General features: G+C 62.0%; 2 protein-coding genes across 11 annotated transcripts in view; one reads left to right on the top strand and one right to left on the bottom strand.

Annotated features, from left to right (window-relative positions):
• The first annotated feature begins 485 nt into the window (after positions 1-485).
• Positions 486-13,167, top strand: DHX38 (DEAH-box helicase 38). The gene is made up of 27 exons (XM_053270854.1): positions 486-944; positions 2,098-2,436; positions 2,723-2,910; positions 3,007-3,114; positions 3,342-3,507; positions 3,705-3,823; positions 3,898-3,974; positions 4,552-4,707; positions 4,808-4,969; positions 5,056-5,163; positions 5,416-5,537; positions 6,608-6,745; positions 6,900-7,086; positions 7,265-7,450; positions 8,669-8,809; positions 8,926-9,036; positions 9,115-9,231; positions 10,028-10,135; positions 10,257-10,369; positions 10,545-10,753; positions 10,832-10,986; positions 11,121-11,276; positions 11,376-11,510; positions 12,108-12,233; positions 12,337-12,432; positions 12,724-12,845; positions 12,959-13,167. The coding sequence occupies exons 2-27, from the start codon at positions 2,108-2,110 to the stop codon at positions 13,041-13,043; spliced, it is 3,720 nt and encodes a 1,239-aa protein (XP_053126829.1). The 5' UTR covers positions 486-944; positions 2,098-2,107; the 3' UTR covers positions 13,044-13,167.
• Positions 13,168-13,315: 148 nt separating this feature from the next.
• PMFBP1 (polyamine modulated factor 1 binding protein 1) overlaps positions 13,316-15,931 on the bottom strand; it is a 39,704-nt gene continuing 37,088 nt past the window's right edge. For 7 of the 10 annotated variants that reach the window (XM_053270844.1, XM_053270849.1, XM_053270848.1 and 4 more), the window contains 5 exons: positions 15,172-15,281; positions 14,962-15,036; positions 14,548-14,641; positions 14,174-14,244; positions 13,316-13,602 (listed from right to left, as the gene is read on the bottom strand). In XM_053270844.1, coding sequence (XP_053126819.1) covers positions 13,542-13,602; positions 14,174-14,244; positions 14,548-14,641; positions 14,962-15,036; positions 15,172-15,281 — 411 coding nt within the window. In that variant the 3' untranslated portion in view covers positions 13,316-13,541. Of the gene's footprint in view, positions 13,603-14,173; positions 14,245-14,547; positions 14,642-14,961; positions 15,037-15,171; positions 15,282-15,497; positions 15,815-15,931 lie in introns of those variants that run through there. The other 3 variants (XM_053270846.1, XR_008311238.1, XM_053270852.1) reach the window with 3 other exon arrangements.

The raw sequence follows: 15,931 nt of genomic DNA, 5'->3' as shown, positions 1-15,931 counted from the left end.
GGGGACTTGGCGGGCGCTGGGGGGGCCTGGAGAGGGGGGACAGCCTCATGCCGTGGGGCGAGGGTGGCCCCTCCCAGATCACCCCTCTCCCACTCTCCATGTAAGGTTCCGGGGGGCGGGGGGGGAGTAGGGCGGCAGAGGACCCTCCCGGGCAGGGCTGAGCAGAGTCTTCCTCCGCCTCCAGCCCCGACACCAACAAGAAGGGCTCGTGAGTTGCTGTTACTGCAAGAAGAAGCGGCGAGGCGAGGCGGAGGGAGGGAGGGAGGGGCCGCCGCCGCAGGAGGTTCCCTCGCGGGTCCGGCGGAGGAGGGGGGCCTCACGAGTCGCTCCTCCCAGGCGGCCTCCGCAGCTTCGCTCTAGCGCTCCGAAATCTATGCGCCCGCCCAGCGAGGCTGTCGCCATAGCAACCGCCTTCGCGCTCGGTTCCCCTACTACGGCAGGGGAAGGGGCGGCCGGCCACGTGACGGGCCACCATAGAGGTCGCAGGGGCCTAGACGGGCAGCTCCTGCCCCCTCCCGCCTGCGGGGCAAAAGCGAGGCGGGGCTCGTGTCTCCGTCCTCCTCCTCGCGAGGTTGTGACTCTCCACCCGCAAACAGACCCGGCCCGCACTGCGGGGCTGTTGTGAGACCCTCACACGTGCGCCACATCCCCTCGCCTCCTGACAGACCCTCAGGGCGCCTCCAAGCGAAGCGCGAGGCGCGGCCCCGGACTGCGCCCTCCCCCCACACAACAGGCGCGGGCTGGAAGTGGCGTAAATTCCAGGCCAGGACGGGCTACTCTAGGAAGCTCCTTATACTCTATGGTGGCTCGATAGGCTGGCTGGTGGCTAGAGCGGCGGCGGCGGCCGCCGTCATCGCCGCGGGGCATTGTGGGGCGGGCAATGGCGGCGCCCGGCGAGTGGAGAGTCAGGCCCTGAAGCGGCGGCCGCGCCAGCCTCTGCCCAGGTGAGAGGGGGTCCCGGGGGTCCCGCAGGCCCAGAGGGCCCCGCTCTCTACAGGTTCCCGAGAAAGGGCGCGACGCCCAGGAGGGTGGCCAGGCGGCGGGAGGGCCGCGGGGAGCTGCCGCCAGTGCCGACGGCCGCCCTCCGTCCCTCTCCTTCCTCTTCTGCTTTTCCGCGTATCGTGGCAGCGCGTCCCGTAGGCTGGTGACGCCCGAGTAGACGGAAGGTGCCCCCTTTCCCTCCCCGTCGCCTGCTGTGCGTGGGCAGGTGGGGGCTTCTCTCCGGGCCCCCTCCCCAGCCTCCCTCCCTGCCCCGCAAGAGACCCCCCTTTTCTCCTCCACCACTTTGGCCAACTCGTGCTCCCATCGGGAAGCAGGAGCTAAAGGGGCTGCCATGCAAGGAGGGGGCTCCACCCCCACCATCTGAGGCACAGGAAGCTGCCATATCCTGAGTCAGACCATAAATCCATCTAGCTCAGGATTGTCTTCACAGACTGGCAGCAGCGGCTTCTCCCAGGTTGCAGGCAGGAATCTCTCCCAGTCCTATCTTGGAGATGCTGTCAGGGAGGGGACTGGGAACCTTCTGATGCTCTTCCCAGAGCAGCTCCATCCCCCTGAGGGGAAGATCTTCGAGTTCTGCTCACACTTCTAGTCTCCCATCTATATGCAACCAGGGCAGACCCTGCTTAGCCAAGGGGACAAGTCATGCTTGCTGCCACCAGATCAGTTCTCCAAGGCTCTGCTTGGCATTTGCAGGCAGGGGGAGGAGGGATGACTGGAGAGGGAACATGTTGCCTGTCGGGCGCTCCCCCAGGGAAGCCCACTTAGTGCCCCCTTTGGTGGCTTCCTGGTGTAAAAGAAAAACAGTTTTGGTTACCTGGATTTTCTTTGGCATATTTTGTAGCTGATGCAGCTTCCTCTGTGCTTCCAGATCTTGTTGAGCTGCTTTGTTCCTGCTGCGTTTTGCATTTTAGTGTTTGGTAATGAAAAACTAGCTGTTTTATTGTTTTAACATGTACGCTATTCTGTCTATGTTCAATAATGTTTGTAAAATATGCAATCCTTGCAATTGTTCTTTGTTTGTCCCCAGAAAGGTGTAGGTTTGGCTGGTGCTGTAGGGTCCTTGGCAGCCTCACTGTGCCTTTGTCCTCCTCATAGGCAGCCCACCATGGGGGACACCCCTGAAGAGGCCTCCCTCCACCGCCTGGAGGGAATGGCTCCAGAGACGCAGGTTGGGGGCTTGATCATCAAGAAGAAGAGCGCTGCTGAGGAACAGCACGTCTTCAAGATCCCTGCGCCCCGCACCTCCCTGCTGGGCCTTGACCTCCTAGCTGCACAGAAACGCCGGGAGCGGGAGGAGAAGGACAGCAGCCCAGAGGACCGGAAGAGGTCCCGGGTCTCTTCGTACAAGGACTGGGCGGAGGGTAAAGATGACGTGGTGGGGGGCGAAGAAGAGGATGGTGGCGACACAGCAGGATGCAGCAGCCGCAAAGACAGGTGAGGTGGGCGAGCAGGGAAGATGCCGCCCTAGGGGGGGTGGGGGGGGCTGGGAGAACAAGGGCTTGTTCCGAGCAGAGTAAAGCAAGTCTGTCTAGCTGTGGGAGGGCTCTGGAGGAGATGCCCCTACTGCTGCAGTCTCTGGGGTTTTTGTGGGGGGTGGGAGGGGCACCATTGGGGGAGTACAGGCTTCACAGAAAGAAGCTGGGAGACCCCTTGCATTTCAGAGAGAAAATCTCTGCTCTGGGTCTCTGCCCCCTGGCTCAGCCTGCTTCCTCTCTCTCAGGTACTACCGCTCTGCCCGGGTGGAAACACCGTCTCACACTGGAGGGGTCAGTGAGGAGTTCTGGGAGCGCAGCCGGCAGCGGGAGCGGGAACGCCGTGAGCACGGGGTCTACGCCTCTTCCAAGGAGGAGAAAGATCGCAAGAAGGACCACGGTCGGGAACGGGACCACGATCGCAAACGAGACCGAGGTGAGCTCTCTTCCCGACCAGCTCTTCTGCCTCTCTTTCTCCCCAGCAGCTTTTTCAAGGTGGGAGATGTGGTTTGTTATTTGTTTCTCGCTGCAGAAGAGGGAGATCGGAGTCGTCGCAGCAGCCGGTCAGAGAGGGACAGCTCCTCAGAGAGGTCCAGCACCCGGAAGAACGAGCCAGAGAGCCCTCGGCACCGCCCCAAAGGTACACTCTTCCCCTGCTCCCCAGCTGGGTGTTGGAGTGGGCCTGTGGTGTTGCCCACCAAGCCTCCTTGGCCATTGTTAAGGCTTTGTAGCTGTGGAAAAGTTACAGCTCTGCTCCTTGCATGCTTGATGGTCCTGCCAGGGAGTAAAGGGGGTGAGTGTGGCAGAAGTGGGGGCTGGGGAAGCCCAGCCCAAGCCAAGCCAAGGTGGTCTCCTCCCTGTGCCCAGATGCAGCGACGCCATCCCGCTCAAGCTGGGAAGAGGACGACAGTGGCTACAGCAATTCGCGCCGCTCTCAGTGGGAATCTCCCTCCCCCACACCCTCCTATCGGGACTCTGAGCGAAGTCACCGCGGTTCGGCTCTCCGCGACAGCGATCGGCGTGATCGTGACCGGTATGGTGGGGCCACCTGGGGATGGGGGTCCCTGCATGGGGTTGGACGTCTTGGTGGGTGAGGTGGTTGGGATGAGCAGAGAGCAGTCTTGAGCCACCGGAGCTGGTGAGGGTTAGGGTTAGGGTTAACCCTAACCCTAACCGTCTTTCCCTTGGGGGATGACCTTCTCACTGCCGTTTTTTTGCTGCCCCTTGCAGGTCCGTGAGGAGCAGATATCCGGAGGAGACCCCGCTGCCGACCCCTTCGTACAAATACAATGACTGGGCTGACAATCAGAGGCACTCGGGTTCACAGGCGTGGCTCTCCAGGGGCAGAGGTAAAGACTGAAAAGGTCGGGGACTGAACCCTCCCTGGCCAGAGTTGGCCCTTCACAAGACCTTCTTTTTCCAGGGAGGCGTGAGGATGGTGAGGGCGGCATTGCCTTTGAGTCCGAGGAAGAGCGGCAGCAGTGGGAAGACGACCAGCGGGTGAGTGTGGCGTCCGTCCTGGGGACAGTTCTGCCTCACCCTTTCAGGCGGCTGGCTTTGTGTCTCCTTGACAGATGCTTCCAAAGAGCTGCCTCTCCCTTCCCTGTCGCGCCCACGACTCCAGACATCAACCTGTTGGCTCAGGCTGATGTTCTCCTTTGAGCTGCCTGTGGGAGGGTCCTTGGAGGAGCAGCTGCCACTGTGGGGCAGGCTCAGTGGGTGGGGCTAAGGCTGCGGAGGTCTCGATATGAAGTGCTTCCAGGTCTGCAATGTGGGTTAATCTCTTCAGCAAGATCCTGCTCCTTGAACCGGCTCAGCCGGCAATCTCTTGAGCTTGCTCTTGGGCCGTGTTGGATTTCAGATGGCAGGTGGTGGTGGTGGTGGTGGTAGGGGATAAGAGACAGGTCTTCTTAGGACTAGAGGGGTCTGTGTCCCCTAGGAGGGTCTGGCACTGTGTGTTGTGGCCACCTAGTTCCTCGGGCTCCCTTTCTGCAGCGCTGGTTCCTCCCAGTGGAGAGCCGGTTGGTGGTGCTGCTGCTGCCACCACTCTGGCCCAACTTGCTGCTCCTCTCCCCAGCAAGCTGACCGGGACTGGTACATGATGGACGAGGGCTACGATGAGTTCCACAACCCTCTGGCCTCCTCGTCGGAGGAGTATGTGCGGAAGCGGGAGCAGCACCTGCAGAAGCAGAAGCAGAAGCGGATGTCTGCGCAGCGCCGGCAGATCAACGAGGTAGGGAAGTGCCCGGTGGGTGGCAGGGGCAGGGGCAAAGGTCTAGGGCCAGCCCTTCTTTGCTTGTGGGGTGACCTTGCCTGGCTCCTCTCTTTGGCAGGATAACGAACGCTGGGAGACCAACCGCATGCTGACGAGTGGCGTGGTGCACCGGCTGGAGGTGGACGAGGACTTTGAGGAGGACAATGCCGCCAAGGTCCACCTCCTGGTCCACAACCTGGTGCCCCCCTTCTTGGATGGGCGCATCGTCTTCACCAAGCAGGTGAGGGGGCTCTTGGGGAGGGGGCGTGGAGAAGGGGGCCTGGCCTCTCCTCGCTCGCAGGTCACTCTCCCGCTTCTTCCTTCCAGCCAGAGCCTGTCATCCCTGTCAAGGACGCAACTTCGGACCTGGCCATCATCGCCCGCAAGGGCAGCCAGCTCGTGCGGAAGCACCGCGAGCAGAAGGAGCGCAAGAAGGTGGGTGGGCGGGCGGGCGCCGCTCCCTGGGCAGGCGGCCTGATTCACAGGCAGGCACTGTGGACTGAGGGGGTCTCTGCAAGCAGCAATGCTGGGGCAGCTTACACGGGTTCTCTAAGCCTGGCCGATGTTGAGAGGGTGAGGTTGCCTCTTGGAATTGCAACTTCAAGTTAGTGGAGAGGCGTGCTGCGTGGCCTGGGGCAGCCTGTACACTCCTGAATGGCTGACGTGTGTGTGGCTGCTTCCTTTCAGGCCCAACATAAGCACTGGGAGTTGGCGGGCACCAAACTGGGGAACATCATGGGCATCAAGAAGGAAGAGGAGGAGGAGGGATCCCACCCAATCTTGGCGGAGGACGGCACTGTGGATTACAGGTAGGGTGTGGCGAGACAGGGGTCACTCTCTGCTTCCTTGGAGTTTTCCCTCAGTAGCAAGATTACTTGGATCTCAATCGAGGAGCATGCCGTTCCTTCGAGGTAGGTTGCCACCAGCTGACCTAAAGTCACTGACCAGGCTCAGATGTGGCTTCAGCATCTTAGAACTGTCTGGCTTGGGATTTGCATGCACTGTACAGCCAGAGTCCACACAGCCTCGTTCTAGACAAACAATGTAGTATTCTGAAAACAACTCAGCGGTAGCAAATGATTTTATGAAGAACATGGGGAAGAGTAATTCTCCAAAACCTTTCAAACCAGACTGAAGCCACTTCTAATTATATGAAATGTATTAAGAAACAAGGGTTGCACACAGAATAAGGAACTGGGGGAAATAGGAAAAACTGGGAGTAAAGAAAGGCACAGAGGAATTCAAATGAAGAAAAACAAAAATATTAACTGGCACTGAGTTTTATCTTAGTCTAGTAGGAGGGTGTTCCTTGGCTGAGAGAGCACTCATTTCTACAGCTGCTCCCCGGAACCCCCGTTAGCAGATGGAAAATGGTGACCCCTGGCCAGGCCCTGGTCCTTTCTTTTTATAGCCATCACGGAGGGCTGTCCTCCTCTTCCCAGGATAGACAGCGATCTCTTGGATTCCTTGAGAAGGCCTGGTGCACCTCTGATGCCATGCTGGTTTGGGGCCAGTTGGGATTTGAGATTCTCCCTCCTCCTTCATGGGCCTAAACTTACATGTCTGAAGGTGGGTCCAGTTTTAGCTGGTTCCTTATTGCAAAAAAGGGTCTAGACCTGTGCCTTGATGGCCCTGTTCCTTCAGTGATGAAAGCAAGAGATTGTTCCCATCCAGTAACAAAGGGAGGGATGTCAGAGCACTCGGGTGGAGTGGAAGTGGAAGTGGAAGACCTGCTTGAGTGAAGATGGAGGTCTGTGTGTTGTCACCTAGGGGCTTGGGAGTGAGGGAAGGGGTGGGGTGGGGTGGGGTGGCTCCAGAGGATTCCCCCCCCCCGCCCGCCAGCCAGGGGATGATGACTCCTGAGGTGGCCTCTTCTCAGGACGGAGCAGAAATTTGCTGACCACATGAAAGAGAAGAGTGAAGCTAGCAGTGAGTTTGCCAAGAAGAAGTCGATCGTGGAGCAGAGGCAGTTCTTGCCCATCTTTGCTGTGCAGCAGGAACTGCTGACTGTCATCAGGTAACTGCCTGCTCGTGGCCCACCAGCCACCGCCAGAGACTGCCCTTCTCTCTGGGTTGGACGGGGTGAAGAGCAGGGGCAGGAGAGGCTACCGGTGGGTGGTCTGTGGGGCTGAGGCGTTGATGGCTGCTGTCGCCTCTTCCTCCTCCTCCAGGGACAACAGCATTGTGATCGTGGTGGGGGAGACGGGCAGCGGCAAAACGACGCAGCTGACGCAGTACCTGCACGAGGACAGCTACACGGACTACGGCATGATTGGCTGCACGCAGCCGCGCCGGGTGGCAGCCATGTCTGTGGCCAAGCGTGTCAGTGAGGAGATGGGCGTGAGCCTTGGCGAGGAGGTGAGCTGTGTGGGCAACCTGGTGCGGGCAGGAGCTGGCCAGGGGGTGGTGAACGGGCGCCCCGGCCTAAGGCACTGTGTGGGCAGTGCAACAGAGGTCCAGCCCCCCTTGGCCAGGCTGCAGGGAGATGGGGTGCTTGCTGTCGGCTGCTCAAGCCCCCTTCGCCTGCCTCCCCCAGGTGGGCTACGCCATCCGCTTTGAGGACTGCACTTCCGAGAATACGGTCATCAAGTACATGACGGATGGGATCCTGCTGCGCGAGTCTCTGCGCGAAGCTGACCTCGACCACTACAGCGCGATCATCATGGACGAGGCCCACGAGCGCTCTCTCAACACGGACGTGCTCTTTGGCCTCCTGCGAGAGGTCAGTGCTGGCTCTCCGCTCTCCTGCCCTGCCCTGGTGGGTTGTGGAGGCGGAGCTGATCCTTGGGGTGTGTTCTGGGAAGGCTGCTGTCCCCAGGAAGCCATTCTCCCGGGTGGTGCTGAGCACAGTCCTGGCACGTAGAGGCGGGTCTCGCCAGAGGCATTCCTGCTGCCCTAGAAGGCTGGGCCAGCTTTGGACTTGGAAGCCTAAAACACTGGTTAGATTGTAAAAGCAAGCGTGCTTTCCCCCAGCTGCCCTCCAGGAGAGGCAAGGGGAGTGTACGTGAACAGGTCGTTCAAATGAAGTCTGTGCTACTCTCTTGGGCTTTCTGCCTTTTAAGTTTCCTGAGGGGCTGGGGGAAGTGTGACACTCGCTCCAGAGCGGCCTGTAGCTGCTCCTGGGCATCTTGTGCAATGAGATGCTGTTGCCGGGGGCTTCTGCCCAACTCGGCTCTAGACAAGCAGTCTAAAAACAACTTGTCAGTAACGCAGGACGTGGGAGAAGAGTTTTGCCAGTAAACCTTCCAGAACCGCTTAAACTAGACTGCAGCCGCTTCGGAGTCTTTGAATTTTATTAAGCCAATAAGGGTTGTGCATGGAGTAAGGAACTGGGGGGATTAGAGTCAGGAGAGGCACACACTGGCTGTGCAGTGCCTGTAAGTCCGAAGCCAGACACTTCTAGGTTGTTGAAGCTGTGTCTGAAGCCCGGTCAGTGGCTTTTGCTCAGTCTCCAGCTGGTGGCAGCCTGCTTCGAAGGAGCGGCGTGCTGCTTCATTGGGATCGGGGCCATCTCTACGGAGGGTGGATCCCAGGAAACCATAGAGTAGCCTCTGGTCCGTCACGGGGCCTCATTCCATGGAGGAAGTGTAACCCGTAAAGGGCTGCTGCCGTGTGGGCGGGGTGAGTGGCAGGGACCTCTTCCATGGGACGCTTTTAAAGGGCATCTTCCAGGATGACGGTCCTCAGCCAGCTGAATAAAGATGCGCCTCTCAAAGTGATGGGGATGCTCTTCTTCTGTTTAGCAAGAGGAGAGCAAGTGTCCTTTTCAGGCCCAGCACAGTGGGCCGTCCTTCCAGTGGCTGTTGCTGGAGCCCCCTTGCAACGCAGTCGAGCCCTGCTTAGCCCATTGCTGCTGCTGCTGCTGCTTCCTTGTCCGGGGGTGGCTGGGCTTATTGTGTGCCTCTGGGACACCCCCTGCCACCCGCTCTTCCTTCCCCAGGTCGTGGCCCGGCGCTCAGACCTGAAGCTGATCGTGACCTCGGCCACCATGGATGCCGAGAAGTTTGCTGCCTTCTTTGGGAACGTGCCCATCTTCCACATTCCTGGCCGCACCTTCCCTGTGGATGTCCTCTTCAGTAAGGTGGGGGACTTGGAGCTACTGCTGGGAGCCCTCCCCAGCCGGGGAGGCCAGGTGGGGTGTTGGGCTGCGCAGGGGCTGGGAAGGAGCCCGAGTCCTCTCCTCTCTTCCTTTTTCAGACTCCGCAAGAGGACTACGTGGAGGCGGCCGTCAAGCAGGCCCTGCAGGTGCACCTCTCCAGCGCCCCAGGTGACATCCTGATCTTCATGCCCGGCCAGGAGGACATTGAGGTGAGACCCCCTCCTGGGCCTCGAATCCTGCCTCCCTCCCCTGCCCTGCCGCCCAGCCTCACCCGCCTTTTTGCGCAGGTCACCTCGGAGCAAATCGTGGAGCACCTGGAAGAGCTGGAGAATGCCCCTGCCCTGGCTGTGCTGCCCATCTACTCCCAGCTGCCTTCGGATTTGCAAGCCAAGATCTTCCAGAAGGTGTGACGCTGGGTGCATGAGAGTGCTGGCCTCCCGCCCCCCCCCCCCGCCCAGCTTGTGAGTTGCCCCACCCCCTGATCCTGCGCTAGAGGCAGCTGGGAGCTCCTGGTGTTTTGTTTACTTAACTCACTTACTTATCAAATTTGTAGGCCGACCCCAACTTCTGTCTCTGGGTGGTTCACAACATCAAACCAATTAAGACAAAACCGAATAATTTAAAACCACAGTCAAGTTAAACAGTTAAAAGTTGTCAGTTGTGCCTGGCAGGGGACATGGAATGTGCCACGCTTTCCGGGCTGGGGGGAGGCACAGCACACCTGGCCCCCTACAACTCCTCTCGTAGTTTAGCCAGCTGTGCGCCCTGGGGCTGTATTTGGAAGTACTGAACACAAGCCCTGGAAGTCTGTGTTGGATCACCCAAGCCGGAGTCGGGAAGTAGCACTGGGTAGCCTGGGTCTTGCTTTTCCGAGATGCCATCAGAAGGGGCCAGCTGCAGTCAGCGCTGAAGGCAGCTGGGGGCCCTTGATGGACATCTGGGATGGAGCTCAGGACTGGGTGAAGGTCCAAGGCCCAGCAGGAGCCTTCAGGATAAGGGCCAGGGGCAAAGCTGGAGGCCCGACATGGTGGCTTCTCTCTGCCTGGGTGGTCAGCAGGGGGCCAGGCCTGTGGAAGGCAAGGCAGTCCCTCTGCTGAGCTTGACTTCAGAGAGGCTGCTGTCTCGGGCCGGTGTGTGGAAAGTCCCCTGAAGGTCCGCATAGGGAGGGACTCAGCACCTTGGACCCCCCTTTCCTGGCAGGCCCCAGACGGAGTCAGGAAGTGCATTGTGGCCACCAACATCGCAGAGACCTCCCTGACAGTTGACGGGATCATGTTTGTGATTGACTCTGGCTACTGCAAGTTGAAGGTGAGGGTGTGTGTGTGTGTGTGTGTGTGTGTGACGCAGGGAGTTGTTGGGAGCTGCGTGGCCTGGGGCGGGGCAGGTAGGCCGAGGCTCTGGCTCATGCTGTCCCTGGATATGTGCCCAGGTCTTCAACCCTCGGATCGGCATGGATGCCCTGCAGATCTACCCCATCAGCCAGGCCAATGCCAACCAGCGCTCGGGCCGAGCTGGGAGGACAGGGCCAGGTCAGTGTTTCAGGTAGGAATGGGGCGCATGCGATCTCGCCAGGGTGGGGGGTGCGCGCGTGCGCAGAGGAGCGGGCGGAGCGAAGCAGGGGCACAGCTGCCACGCTGCTCCTGGCAGCCCCTCCCAGGGCGGCCAGACTGAGCAGCCCCTCTCTCCACTCTCCACTCTCCACTCCCCTCTCGGGCAGACTGTACACCCAGAGTGCCTACAAGAACGAGCTGCTGAGCACCACGGTCCCAGAGATCCAGCGCACCAACCTGGCTAATGTGGTGCTGCTGCTCAAGTCGCTGGGGGTGCAGGACCTGCTGCAGTTCCACTTCATGGATCCCCCTCCGGAGGACAACATGCTGAACTCCATGTACCAGCTGTGGATCCTGGGAGCCTTGGACAACACAGGTAGGAGGGGCGGAGGCCAGGCTGGGCGGGGCAGGCGGGCGGGCAGCAGGGAGTGCCTGACCCCAGCTGCCTCTCCAGGTGGGCTGACCTCCACGGGGCGCCTGATGGTGGAGTTCCCCCTCGACCCGGCCCTCTCCAAGATGCTGATCGTCTCCTGCGACATGGGCTGCAGCTCCGAGATCCTCCTGATTGTTTCCATGCTCTCCGTCCCGGCCATCTTCTTCCGGCCCAAGGTGCGTCTGTGCCCTCCCTGCCGGTGGGGTGGGGTGGGGGGGGGCGAGGCTGGGGGCCGCACCCCTTGGCAGTGGCACCCCGGCTCCCCTCCCACTGCCTCATTGCCTGGGCTGTGCCTCCCCCCACTCCGCAGGGCCGGGAGGAGGAGAGTGACCAGGTGCGGGAGAAGTTTGCGGTCCCCGAGAGCGACCACCTGACCTACCTGAACGTCTACCTGCAGTGGAAGAACAGCAGCTACTCCACGCTCTGGTGCAACGAGCACTTCATCCACGCCAAAGCGATGCGCAAGGTCTCTGCCGGGGTGGCTGCAGGGGTGGGGGTGGGCCAGGGGGCGGATGTGGGGGTGGGCCCGAGAGCTGATGGTGGCGGGGGCTGCCTCCCCCTCCAGGTGCGGGAAGTGCGGGCCCAGCTGAAGGACATCATGGTGCAGCAGCGCATGAGCCTGGCCTCCTGTGGCACCGACTGGGACGTGGTCCGCAAGTGTATCTGTGCTGCCTACTTCCACCAGGCTGCCAAACTGAAGGTGAGGGAGAGCTGGGGGTGTCCCGGGGCAGGGGCCCCACTGCCCGTTTCTGCCACCAGCGCCCCCTCTGGACTCTGCCGGAGGGCAGGGCAGCTTGGATGCCGCTTCAGCCCCACTTAATGCCTGTGGGCAAGATCCGCTCTTCTCTGGAGCAGGGAGCTCCTTGCAGATCATCTGTTCCGAGTGTCTCTGCAGAGGACAGACCCTGAAGGGCAGGATCCGGCTCCTGGAAGCGCCAGGCTCCCACGGGCTCCTCCCTTCCTCTCCCCCCTCCTGCCGGGATTCCCCTCCCAGCGGCTGGGTCTGCTGCGGAGGGTCCCTCCAGTCTAGCCCACCAGCCGCTCTTCCGCTCCTCCTCGCCTGGATTGTGTTGGCTGAAAGGCTGCTGCCCAGTTAGGGGCACTTTCCCCGCCTGCTGCTTGGAAGTGCCCTGCGGCTGCCCCCTGCAGCCCTCCCCGCTGGGGGTCCATGGAGTGGAACTGCAGCAGCTCCCGCGCCTCCCCCCCCCCCGCGACTGGACAGGTGCTCCCTGCAGCCCTCCCCTCCCTCCCTCCCTCCCTCCCTGGGGCAGCCCACTAACCTCTCCCCTCTCTGCAGGGCATCGGGGAGTATGTCAACATCCGCACAGGGATGCCCTGCCACCTCCACCCCACCAGCTCCCTCTTTGGCATGGGCTACACGCCCGACTATATTGTCTACCACGAACTTGTCATGACCACCAAGGTGAGTCGCGCTGGGGGTGTGTGTGTGGGGGGGGCTTGTGCCTGGGGGGCCACTGCTCCCGCCCCCCCCCGCTCACCAGCCCCCTCGGCCCTCTCCCCCGCAGGAGTACATGCAGTGTGTCACGGCTGTGGACGGCGAGTGGCTGGCCGAGCTGGGCCCCATGTTCTACAGCATCAAGCATGCTGGCAAGTCCCGCCAGGTAAGAGCGGGCGGGTGGGTGGGCGGGCGGGTTGGGGGCTCCTGCTGCCTGCATCGCCAGGACCCCTCTGGGGGCGGCTGCCCCTCGACTGGCTGCCTCGTGGGGCCCAGCAGCAGCAGCAGCAGCAGCACTTCCCCCTTGGCTGGGGCTGAAGGGGGGCAGTGGTGGAGGTTTCCGGGGGGGGGGGGGGCCTGAGCCCTTGGGGAAGGCGGGGCCTGGCTTTGCGCAGGCACCACCCGGCAGGCTGTCCTGCATTGCCTCCAGCCTGGCTGGCTTGCTTGCTTGCTGCAGGAAAGCCGTCGGCGGGCCAAGGAGGAAGCCTCCGCCATGGAGGAGGAGATGGCTCTGGCCGAAGAGCAGCTGCGGGCACGCCGCGAGGAGCAAGCCCGCCGCAACCCTGTGGGCAGCGTCAGGTAGGCCCTTTGGCAGCGTAGGGGGGCCGCTGGGCTGGGCGCCCCCCCCCCCGCTCGCTGGGCTGCCCCTCCTCACTCCCTCCCTCCCTCCCCCCCCCGCTCCTCTCCTGCAGGTCCACCAAGATCTACACGCCGGGGCGCAAGGAGCAGGGCGCGCCTGCCACTCCCCGCCACACGCCGGCGCGCTTTGGGCTGTGACGGGGGCTTCCGCCACCTCTGCTCTGTACAGAGGAGCCTGCTGGGCTCCAGTTGGGCAGGGCCCACCTTGGGATGGACACGGAGAAATAATTTTATTGTTTATATAAATGTTGCTGCTGCCTGACCAGACTGTGGGCTGCTGCCTTGGCCTGGGGTTGGGGGGCAGGGGTGTGTGCGCGCGCAACAAGCGAGGAGGTCGCCCCTCAGCCCTCTGTGCGTGTGCAGAGTGCTTCCGCGGCCCACCCTCCCTGCCCCAAAGACGACTGCTGGGCGCTGCTTGGGAGAAGAGGAGGCGGAGCCCCTTCTCCGTTTATTGGCGTAAAGTCTACACAAGTCCATGCTGTGTCTTCCTCTTCCAAGGCACATGATTGCACGGGATCAGCAGGTCCCTGCCCCAAAACACGCTGGAGCTGTGGGCCCGGCGGGCGCCAGGCTGTGCCTTCTGCTGCACCCAGCATTTGGAGGGAGGCGTACAGGTTGCCCTTGGCCACAGAGGGGCTAGGAGAGGTTCCACTTGGCAGCCAGTGCTTTGCCTCGTCTCTCTGTTGCGCAAGGAGGACTGCAACAAGAACAGGAGAGGAGGGCTGTGTGTGCTTCTCCTCCAGGCCGGGCTGCTCACTCTGAAGGGACCTGAAGCCAGCCGTGCAGGAGGGTGTGTGTGTGTGTCGGGGGCACCAGCAGCAGTTACCTCCTCACAAGTTGATGGGAGAGGCAGACACTCTCGCGCTGGGGCTTCAGGCCTCCCTGGTAGCTTCTCACCTTTTGAACGGCCTACAGCAGCCAAGAGCCTCCGAATAGTTGCCAAGCCTCCATTTATGCCCGCCGGAGCACCAGTGGCCTTCCTGCGCCTCTTGCCTGTGGGCTTCTCAGGGGCGTCTGATGGGCCTCCTTGGGCCTGATCCAGCAGGGTGCTTGTGTTATGTGGGGGCTTAAAAATATAGATGGCTTCGAGCAGAAGGAAACCACCACCCAGACCCCACCATGCTCTTGGGGGTCTCAAGCTGGGGGCAGGCTGAGGGGGTGCTTGAGAATTGCTGCAGTAGAGAGTGGAATCAGCGGGAGCAGGCCGGGGGGGGGGGGCAGAAGGCAGCGGCCAGCGTCTCCCTCCGGGTTGTGGGGGCAACACTTACTCTTCTCCCTGGAGCAGGGGCCAAGGCTGTTGCCGGACAGCACGGGGGTCCCATTCGCTGCTGTGGCGAGCCTGCAAGAAGCGCGAGCGGAGAGGGGTGGCTGCAGCAGGCCGGGCAAGAGGGGCTGCCCCCATCCCCCTCTGGCCGCTGGGGGGGGCAAGTACCCCCCTTGCTGCACAGCCTCTCCACGCACACCCCTGCTCTTGCTCTTGGCCGGGCTCTTCCCCAGAGCTCACCACAGACGGGGCTGCCTGTGCGGCTTCTGCTGCCAGGGCTGGGAGCAGCTCTTGGGGACCCAGCCCCAAGCTGACGAGGAGAGGAGACAGCGAGTGGGGCAGGAAGGCCCGCGCCCCCCCCCCCCCGGCGCCACCCACCTTGAGGCGCTCACACTCCAGGCGCCGCTCGCCCACTTCGCTCTGCAAGCACCGCTTCTCTCGCTGGAGCTTCTCCACCAGGCCCTGCAGGTGGCTGAGGAGAGAAAGGCTCTTCGGACACAAGGACCAGCGGCTGCTCCCCCGGAGGCTCCCCCAGCCGTGCCCGGCCAGCTTCGAGAGGAGAGGCCGGGCCTGGCTGCCACTCATCCTGGCCACGGAAGGAAGGAAGGAAGGGATGCCCAGGGAGGAGCGCTCGGGCACCAACTCCAGGAGACGCCGCCCTCCCTCCGGGGCGGGACAGAGAAGGCTCCGTCTCTTCCCAGCAGTGGCAGTGGCTCTTGGGGAGGAAAGCAGCCCTCGGCGCCAGGCTCAGTCCTCCTGGCTGCTGAGGAGCGAGCGTCCTGCCCCACTTACTCTCTCTCGCCCGTGAGCTGTGCAAGCTGCTTGACTTGGCTGCGGATCTTGTGGCCCAGCTTCTCGTTCACCAGCCTGCCAGGAGAGGGGCCGCGGCTGAGAGACGGCCAAGGGGGAGGGAGAGCCGCCGCCTCCGCCCGCCTCCCGCGAACCCCCCTGCCCTGGGGCCAGGCTGGCTGCAGGGACCTGGCCCTTCTCCTGCTCACTCACTTCTGCTCCTTCACCCACTGGCTGACGTTGGCCACCACCAGCTCGCTCTCGTGGTTCAAGCGGTGGCTGTCTGAACGGGCTGCCTCCAAGGAGGTCTGCAGGGATTCCACCTGCCAGACAAGCGGAGGGAAGGGGGCAGCCCCACTGAAGCAGCCGCTTGGCCTGGCAGTGCCCTGGGCTAGGCCCCGGAAGAGCCTGACGCCAGCCAGGAAGCAGGCCTGCTGTCTCTTCTGCCGAGAGGCCAGCCCCACGCTTCTGGGGCATCCATGGGCAGGGCACGAACAGAGCAGCTCACTGGCACTGCCCCGCAAGAGGTGAGAGGTAGACTGCTGCTGAACTGGCAGGTTCTGTTTTGCTGCAGCATGAATTACATGTTGCGAACCTTTCTTAAAAGCTACCTCAGCCTGTGGCAGCAAACTCCATACATTACTTGTAGGCTGTATGAAGGGTGATGACTCTCTTGCCCATCAGTCACAGCAGCTGCAACATGTCAGCATTTCTCAGGGTTCAGTTGTGGGCAGCAAAGCACAAGGGCAGAGCGACGTGAGAGCCAGACCTTAAAGGGACGGTGTAAAGGGAAGCAGTGCCAAGGCTAGGGGGCCGGGCAGGCAGGACGGACCTGAGGAAAGCAGGCGGCTGCAGCCTGCAGGAAGGACAAGAAGAAACAAAGCCTGCACGGGCTCACACAGGCAGCGAGAGGCCGTGGCAAACTGGAGCAGGACCCACAGCCAAGGGGAGAGCGAGCAGCAGGGGGGTCCCT

Source organism: Hemicordylus capensis, chromosome 9 (genome assembly GCF_027244095.1).
Source record: "Hemicordylus capensis ecotype Gifberg chromosome 9, rHemCap1.1.pri, whole genome shotgun sequence".
In the NCBI taxonomy this organism is placed as follows: domain Eukaryota; kingdom Metazoa; phylum Chordata; class Lepidosauria; order Squamata; family Cordylidae; genus Hemicordylus; species Hemicordylus capensis.
Note: the sequence above shows the minus strand (reverse complement) of the source record. Positions and strands in the feature narration are given on the sequence as shown.

Excerpts from the sequence above, each read along its gene's own strand:
- DHX38 (XM_053270854.1), top strand. The coding sequence starts at position 2,108 with ATGGGGGACACCCCTGAAGAGGCCTCCCTCCACCGCCTGGAGGGAATG. Across the intron at positions 3,508-3,704 it reads GATCGGCGTGATCGTGACCG|GTCCGTGAGGAGCAGATATC; the intron begins GTATGGTGGGGC and ends TGCCCCTTGCAG. Across the intron at positions 7,087-7,264 it reads GCGTGAGCCTTGGCGAGGAG|GTGGGCTACGCCATCCGCTT; the intron begins GTGAGCTGTGTG and ends TGCCTCCCCCAG.